General features: G+C 34.8%; 1 protein-coding gene across 1 annotated transcript in view; it reads right to left on the reverse strand.

The window, feature by feature from the left end:
- Positions 1-4,043: 4,043 nt before the first annotated feature.
- The window catches only part of LOC111083144 (serine/threonine-protein kinase 32B-like), a gene marked incomplete at both ends in the record, with an annotated part of 25,154 nt that continues 19,501 nt past the window's right edge, over positions 4,044-9,696 (reverse strand). Inside the window, one exon of the mRNA XM_022379430.1 lies at positions 4,044-4,147. Within this exon, the coding sequence (XP_022235138.1) occupies positions 4,044-4,147 (104 nt within the window). The remainder of the gene's footprint in view (positions 4,148-9,696) is intronic.

Consider the following 9,696-nt stretch of genomic DNA (forward strand, 5'->3'; position numbering starts at 1 on the left):
CTTGGGCCACTCTTTTACCAACGAATAGTAGGACTGACCGTCACATTATAACGCCCCCACGGTTGAAAGAGCGAGCATGTTTGGTGGGACAGGGATTCGAACCCGCGACCCGGAGAATGCGAGTCGAGTTCCCTAACCACCTGGCCAAGCCGGGCCAAGCAAACATGGAGTAATAGGATAGTGACTGCAAACAAACATGGAGTAATAGGATAGTGACTGGAGTAATGGAATTTCTGGTTGTAAAGAAACACGGAGTAATCAAGTTTTCATTTTACTGGAACTTAACCTGGTCCTGAAGTTTTGACAAACATAATTCACCCTTTATTTTCTATTTCTAAATTAGAAATATGATTGGTAACGTTTTCGCTTGCTTTATAAATCAAAATGTCTTATGATAATATACGTAATATATAAATAGGTGTATATACTACTCACTAGCACCAAGAGCGAAGTTTGTCTTAAATCTCCATAGACAATTCAAATCCCACCACTCTATGTTTGTCTACAATAACTTATACCGTTACTCCATGTTTTCTTACAGTCATTATCTCATTACTCCATGTTTTCTTACAGTCATTATCTCATTACTCCATGTTTTCTTACAGTCAATATCTCATTACTCCATGTTGCTTACAGTCAATATCTCATTACTCCATGTTGCTTACAATCAATATCTCATTACTCCCCCAACGGTTTTTGTAGTGATCACTTAAATCTAACAAACGAATTGAACAAGTCATCTCATGAATTACCTCGAAATTAACTGTGTGATTTGCATGATAAATTCATGTAAAATACAGAAACATTTCATTACATTAAAGAACAAAAATAAGAAATAGTTCGGTTTAAAGGATGTCATAAAATCTTGTATTTTTCAACTCCTAAAATGTCTCTAAGTATTAAGAAAAACGACAGAGAGAGAAAGAGATGTGAAGCACATTAATGTACTGTTACTGTTGTTTGTTAGCGTCCTTACGACATACACTCTAGTACTCCTCTGGAGGAAGTCCAGAGTCTCTTTCAACTCACGGAGCTCCAGTTTCCTTCTTCAGTCAGTGAAGGGATGAAAGATTTGATAAAAAAGGTAAAGTAAGCTATGTTTCCAAGAGTTGAGCTAACACTCACTCTTTCTGTAAGTTGAACATACGTTATTTTAATCTATCCACCTAGCGAACTCTTTGTTCGGCTAGTTGTCTTTCTGGGCTAGAGTTTCAACTAGAATAACGGAATATCGATTGAAAACAAACATGGAGTAATGGGCTATTGATTGTAAGCAAACATGGTTTTTTGTAGTGATTACTTAATTTACTAGAGTATTACACATAGAAAATTTACTAGAGTATTACACATAGAACCTAACAAATAATCAGTACAAAAACCGTTAGGTTCTATATGTAATACTCTAGTAAATTAAGTGATCACTACAAAAACCTTTTGGTTCTATGTGTAATACTCTAGTAAATTAAGTGATCACTACAAAAACCTTTAGGTTCTATGTGTAATACTCTAGTAAATTAAGTGATCACTACAAAAAACCGTTAGGTTCTATGTGTAATACTCTAGTAAATTAAATAATCAGTACAAAAACCGTTAGGTTCTATATGTAATACTCTAGTAAATTAAGTGATCACTACAAAAAACCGTTAGGTTCTATGTGTAATACTCTAGTAAATTAAGTGATCACTACAAAAAACCGTTAGGTTCTATGTGTAATACTCTAGTAAATTAAGTGATCACTACAAAAACCGTTAGGTTCTATGTGTAATACTATAGTAAATTAAATGATCACTACAAAAACCGTTGGGTTCTATGTGTAATACTCTAGTAAATTTAAGTGATCACTACAAAAACCGTTAGGTTCTATGTGTAATACTCTAGTAAATTAAATGATCACTACAAAAACCTTTAATGGGTTAGCTTGAGACACTTCTAGTTTAGTAGAAAAACATTCCTTAATGGGTTAGCTTGAGACACATCTAGTCTATTAAAAAAAAATCGTTAATCAGTTAGTTTGAGAAACGTCTAGTTTAGTTGAAAAACACACGTAAATGGGTTGTTGTTTGTTATTAAGCACAAAGCTACACAAAGGGCTATCTGTTCTCTGCCCACCACGAGTTTCGAAACCCGATTTCTAGTAGTATAAGTCCGTAGACATACAACTGTGCCACTGGGGGCGGTCAGGTTGTGATACGTCTAGTGTAGTAAATGCCCAGTCGTCAGATAGAGCATAACTGGACGTGATGGCATGTGCTGTAACAACTTGGTGAGGCTCCAAAATTGTTTTAATATAACATACTCAACCCCTATAGTTTTAAGGTAATCACAAACAAAACCCATGTTAAAAATGATATAGTTAATATAAAATAAAGAGAACTCTTAAACAAATACTTTCTACTAAACTAGACGTGTCACAAACTGACCCATTAATGAATGTTTTTCTACTAAATTAGAAGTGTCTCAAGCTAACCCATTAACAAATACTTTCTACTAGACTAGATGTGTCACAAGCTGACCCATTAACGAATGTTTTTCTACTAAATTAGACGTGTCACATTCTGACCCATTAACGAATCTTTTTCTACTAAAAGTGTCTCAAGCTAATCCATTAACAAATACTCTCTACTAAACTAGACGTGTCACAAACTAACCTATTAACATATGTTTTTCTAATAAACTAGACGTGTCACAAACTAACCCATTAACGAATGTTTTTTTTAATAAACTATATGCGTCACAAACTAGCTCATTAACGAATGTTGATCCAAAGGTCAGTGACAAAAGCTGTCCACATGTCCAAGGCAAACAGTATGCAACATAATTAAGTAAAATCTCCGTCTGGAAAAGTGACACGAGTCATTTGTACACAAATTGTTTCAACGATACATCACATTAATTCGCATACTTCAAACAACTGGAGGATGAAACTGGTAATTATGCTATTCCACAAGAAGACATGCCGGTCAAATCGCCACATGCAACACCTATGGATTTTTTGTGCAATTGAATTGTTGAAATGGATGCTGGAAAATCGTCGTTCTCGTACACGATATGGATTGTGGAAGGCATGCAGAGAATCGTGGTTTACTTCTGATATGACAGTCTCACGACGGAGTCTCTTGCAATGAAAAATATGCTGCAGAGCTATATTGATGCCGAATGTACAGAATTTTCAGGAACAATATCAGCACTAGATATGTAGCAGCAAGGTGAAAAATATTGCACTTGGAAACTAAAATATGACATTTTAAAAAGGAAAAAAGTTGACGTAGGGAAATATGTTTTATATTGAGTTTACAAAGTTTGCGTAGTTTTACTTTGTAATACTTATTTGTCTTCAATAGATGTGCGTTGCTTTATAAAAAGAAATGGGTTTTGCTTTGATGCAACAAAAATAGGAGATTCCAGAGCAAAGAAAATATGGTTTTATAATTGTAAAACATACAGAGGATTAAGTGTGTTATACTGGCATTGAAAACAAAATAATGTGGATCAACTTGGGATATTGGGGATCATCACAAAAGAGACTTGCAACAAGTCGTACCCCAGCCATGGTAAACAAAGTTTGACTTTTTATAACAGATGAGAATCCACGAACGTATAAAATGATTGAATTTTATTGTACATTTTAATGAAGATCACATTATTACGATATTATCCAATATCATTTTAGTTTTACGATGCGCGAGGCCCTGCTATTTTATAATGAATATTGTATTATTTCTCGTTACTTGCATTTTACGTTTGTCCTTTTTTTTCTCTTATTCTGTTATCTACTAAAGTTTTGTATTTGTATTTCCTCTTACGTTTTCTGCGTGTTTGTTTTCTATTTCCCATCTCAAACTAATAACAAACAAACGCGATATCTAAAATAATACTTGACCCCTCCTCCCCCCATAGGTGGCTCAGCGGTAAGCCCGTGAGCTTATAACGCTAAAAATCGGGTTTCTATACCCGCGGTTGGCAGAGCACGGATTATGTAGCTTTGCGCTTAACAACAACAACAACAACAACAACAAAATCTATCCAGCAAGGATGGTACTTACTGCTGCACACAACATCTCGTAGCAACAGACCCCTAACGACCACCAGTCCGCTGGAAATGTGTATCCTAGACATCGGTCTAGGGCACAGTCGAAAACCTCGGGCGCTGCAGCGAGAGAGAAAAAAAAATTAATTTGTACGAGTTAGATCTACCATCTTGGCATTTGAATTGTTCAGCATAGTACTTTATACATTGTTAAAAGCGTTGTATTTTGCATATATCCATTTATTTATTTTTCGATAAAAACACGAAAAATAATTTCATTACAAACAACGTTTCTCACGGTAAATTCATCACTTTAAAAATTGTCTTTTTTTTTTCTTTTTGGTGTAAGACAAACTCTTGAAGAAATTAATGATTTATTCACAACATTTTTTCACACTGCTGCAAAAGTTGATTCTATTTGGACTTTAAACCTAATTATGTTTTCGGCAAAGGTAAATACATGAGGCTTATTTACCGACAATAGAAAACTTTGTTCGGTGGAAAAATTTAATTTTGAAGATGGAATAAATAATTAATTAACAAATGACGTCAAACCGTAAATTTGTTTATTTGAAAATAAATCAGTTCTGTTAAAAATAATTTGTGCCTTTAGTCTACTACAGAAGTTATGTTGAAAGTAAAACTTGGAGTTTTTAGTTTACTACAGAAGTTATGTTGAAAGTAAAACTTCGGAGTTTTTAGTCTACTACAGAAGTTATGTTGAAAGTAAAACTTCGGAGTTTTTAGTTTACTACAGAAGTTATGTTGAAAGTAAAACTTGGAGTCTTTAGTTTACTACAGAAGTTATGTTGAAAGTAAAACTTGGAGTCTTTAGTTTACTACAGAAGTTATGTTGAAAGTAAAACTTGGAGTCTTTAGTTTACTACAGAAGTTATGTTGAAAGTGACACTTCGGAGTTTTTAGTTTACTACAGAAGTTATGTTGAAAGTAAAACTTGGAGTCTTTAGTTTACTACAGAAGTTATGTTGAAAGTAAAACTTGGAGTCTTTAGTTTACTATGCAATTGTTTAAAGAGATTATGTTGAAAGCAAAACTTCCAATTCGTTTGTCTATTCTGCGATATTTGTAAAGAAGTTATGTTGAAAGTAAAACTTCGGGTACGGTAGTCTACTATTTTGTTGTCAGTAATGTATTTGTAATATTTTTGATATAGAGAATTCTGACATCATTAGATAAGCTCAATATCTGCAATTATCTTGGAAGTTTAGGATACAAACTGAACGATAAAAACCTGAGTTAGGCTAGACTAGAAGGAATCGTGGGTTGATTATTACAACTTTGTATTTGTTGCTTCAAGAGATACAGGAAGTGTCGTACGTACGAGAAAATTAGTAAGTGGCATCTCTATTAAAGCATTATTCATTTGTAAAATTAGGCTTATCGTTAGTTATGTTGTATTTGTACAAATTGTACCGTAAAACTTGTAATTGGAAAAATAGAATGATTTATCTATCGTTAAGTGGACTGGGCTTTAAATCTTTCTTTTTGCCGAATAATCCACAAGTGCAACCATTCCAACAACAGAAACCGATACGACATTGATGTCAAGAGTGGGATTATTTTGCTGAAAATAAATTAGAATCAAGACTGAACTTCAAGATGATGACACATTATAGAAGCGAGATCGAAAATTTTGTGTAAATGATGAAACAATGAACAGAAGACCAAGAAAGGAGAGACAGAAAATGTATGCGAGATCATGAAGAAAGAAACGGGAATCTAAAAGAAGACCATGAAAAAAATACAGAAAATAAAAAGAGACCAAAAATTGAAAGAACGCTATAAAAATTAAGTTAAAATCAACAAAAAAGAGACAGTAATTAAATAGAGGAATTTCAAGAACAAGACAGAAGAATTGCAAAACCACATATGTGTGTTGGAAGAAAAGATAGAAAATGTAAAGTTTAAAAAGTGTCTTTTTGAACTTCTTCAGTTTTGTTACTTCGATTCGTCTGTACATTTATTATGGCTCCTATGACGTCTTTTTGAACTTCTTCAGTTTTGTTACTTCGATTCGTCTGTACATTTATTATGGTCATAGGAGTGCAAAATAACATCAGTACCAAGATGAAACAATTGAATAATGAATTTGTAAATGCAAAGATCAAACCAGCTCAAGAATTCCAACCTTAAACACCATTAACTATGAAATATGGAATAGGAGAACTCATCCGGTCTACATCCCTTACCACTACTGTTGTGTCACCTATGATTGCAGGATCTTCATGGACTTCTTCATCTATGCTACTAACTCATCAAGTTACAAGACTGAACTTCAAGATGATGACACATTATAGAAGCGAGATCAAAAATTCTGTGTAAATGATTAAAACCATCTGGCCATGCCAGTCTTGTTCGTTCTTAAAAGTTAATTAATTATGGGGTCTGTACGTTCTAATTAATTATTCATTATCTGTGTTTAATAGGATTGTTCAAGAGACTTTGAAATTTAGGGAAGTGGTGTTTTAGGTCATGTTTTTTGTGTTTTTTTTAATAAAATAAAATTGACAGACAGAGAGAGTTTTGACGTCATGAGATGAATGTGTCGTTCAACCTTTGGAACTTTTTGAAAGTATAAGAACTGATTTCAATGATATAAAAATTTAGCTAGACGAAACCAGAAGAGACTGTTGACTGATTATCGAGTCAGCCAGGTAGGTCAGAACTGTAAATTATGAGCTTGTGTTTTCAGTGAAGTTGTTTACAGTTAAGCAAAAAGCTACAAATGTTCTGTCCACCACGGGTATCGAAACCTGGTTTCTAGCAGTGTAAGTCCGCAGACATACCGCTGTGCCCCTGGGGGACTTTCATTGAAGTACTAGAGATACGAGAAGTACCATACGTCCGAGGAAAATAAGTAAGTAAAAACTATTGAAGAGTTATTTCTTCGTAAAGCTAAGCCTTTTGTTAATTACGTGAAATTTGTACAAGTTTTACTTGTAGAACTCGTAGTCGGAGAATTAAAACTCGACTGGACTTTGCATAACGTTTTTTACCGAATAATCCAAAAGCAAAATAGAACTTGTCAACAAAAAAAAATGTTACAATAAAATGATTGTTTAAATAATATTTTTAAAGAAAAGTGTAGATTTGCGAATCTACTAGAGAGGGTTGAGTATATTATATTAAAAATATTTTGACTATGCAAATAAGCAAAGTACATAGCAACTACAGCCGATATCAAGTTGCGGTGGAACGGGATGTATCAGAACTACATTTTGAGATTGACTTCTCGCTGTATACTTTCCATATGTCATTTAATGTAGGAGAATCACGGTGTCCCAGTGTTTGTTTCAACAGTCTCAAATCCATAGGTGCTACGTCTCGTGACTGGACCGGTATGGTTTGTATCTGTATGAAACAAGCATGAATACCCGCTTCCTTCTCTTGAGGTATGCGATGGTTGAATATAAAAGTGACTTATGTCATTTTTCCAGGGCAGAAATCCTTATTGATTATGTTGTATACTGTTTGTTACCGGGGGCACTTGGGCGGCCTTTTCCACTTACTTTGTCTTCGTGGCTTCTCGCCCGTTAAATGATGCCACATGTTACCTACCATGGATGTCCACGAGCTTAATGTAGGTCCTCCAACTGATTAATTTCCTCTGTTTCAGTGGTTTCAAGTTGCTAGTCCACAGGGAGATTTTAGCCAGTCTACAAGACATTTGAAATATTTGTTTCAAAATATAAATACTAAAGTATATTGTTTTACAATGTAATTTAAGAGTACTTTAGGAAGTTGATATTGTACAAAGTGGTCCATGAAATTTTGGGATCAGGACTAGCTCCGTCATGGAAATTTTGTATCCTTGATCCTATCACATATTTATGATCTGAGTGTAAGATAATTTTGCACCAGAAAGGGCTGTTATATACCCTTCCCATATATTATCAAATTTTGTGGTATCACACTACCTACGAACACACACACGAAATCGAATTAAGACTACATTAGGCCCACAGACAACTTCGGTTGGGTGTTCGGTTCCTCTGTCTCCCTCCACAAGCTCTCAATTTTTTCACACTAAAATTTTATTGATCAAAACAACATATAATGTATTTAAAATACTAAAGTTTCCACCCTAAAACTTGCCTAAGAAGGGTATCTAAAAAAAATAACATAACCGGACATCTTGAACACCAACACTGAAGTATTATTATTTCACAGCTTTTTTCTGAAGGTAGATTATAAATATCCAAACAACGGATTATCTTACTTGACATACCTGCTCCGAACACTTATATTTTTGGAATGTATGGTAAAGATTACTTTTAAAAATATTTTGAATTGACCTTCTTTGCCCAGACTGAGCCACGCTCTTCTTAACAAATTTCTTTAAACAATTATATACAAAGATTAAGTAAGTTATATTAAAACAATTTTGGTGCCGTCCATGTCGTCACGTCTGGTTTTGACGTCCTTCTTGACAATAGGCCTGCAGAGTAATTTCCATTGCAGAATGCTCCGTCGTAAGACATTCATGTTCAAAGCTCACCGTAAGACGTCTCTGCAATCCCAAATTGTTCTGAGATGTTCTTGCATGAACAGCGTTAAACTTCGCAACAGTTGTTCTGATTAACCCAGATATACGATATCCCCCAGAGAAGGAACAGTAAAATAAATGCTACTTCCATCTAACTCAATTATTTAGTATATGTGCGTCTGTATGTTTATCCAGATTATGACCGATAGAAAGTGGAGAAAGTAAACTGCCTGACTAATGCGGTCTCGAGAGGAAAGTTCGAAATACAAGCCGTGATGATGCTTGCAGTAAATACTCGTACGAAAACGCGCCAAGTCTCATTAGGGTCGGGAAGCGTTCGTAAACACGGAAAAGCTGGCTTACGAGTGCTCTGCGACGTGGATTACTTTGGACTTGCACTAATGGGCAAAGTCGAGACAATTTGTCCCACGCGTGAAACGGTAACAGGCTTGCTCTGGAGCCGTAAAGATGTTAATGAAAATAATATTGCGTTCAAATATGTATTGTTTATCGAACTTTAATTATGGAAACACTGGCAGCAGAGTTATTAATGATACAGCGTAGATAAACTGTAATCAGTATAATATAACAGCCTGTAAAATTTTACAAGTAACCTTTAAACATATTTTACGGTGAACTGAGTAAAACTACGATGTTTCAAATGGCTAAAGTAAAATGACGGCGTATTATGTAAATGATTGATAGTTAACTGACTGTAGAATAGAATTCCTACACATCAACATTGTAATGTTTTACAGAAATTATATCACGAAAACGCGAGTTTTTCTATCTGTACTGCGAACATTTGTTTGTGTGCTAGCCATCCCTAATTAGGTAGTGATATACCGGAGGTAAGACAGCTAGCAGGGGCGCACACAGAAAGGGGCAAGAGAAGACATTTGCCCTCCCCCACGTTACAGTTCACACATACACACACATCGTAATTAAACTAAACATTTTTAGTAATTGTTATTAAAACTTTAAATTTGTGTTCGCGTTTAAGAACATGTTCTTTTAGTCTGTTGAGTTACGCTGTAAAAGCTGATCGCCTACATACGTCCCCTACCCCCCGCCCCATCCCGAAAATATTTCTGTGGGCGCCCATGACAACTAGCCAACGTCATAGGGTTGAGAACTTTAAATGGACTGTTGCAAGAAAAGA

The sequence above is a fragment of the Limulus polyphemus genome, unplaced genomic scaffold, assembly GCF_000517525.1.
Source record: "Limulus polyphemus unplaced genomic scaffold, Limulus_polyphemus-2.1.2 Scaffold8345, whole genome shotgun sequence".
NCBI lineage: Eukaryota > Metazoa > Arthropoda > Merostomata > Xiphosura > Limulidae > Limulus > Limulus polyphemus.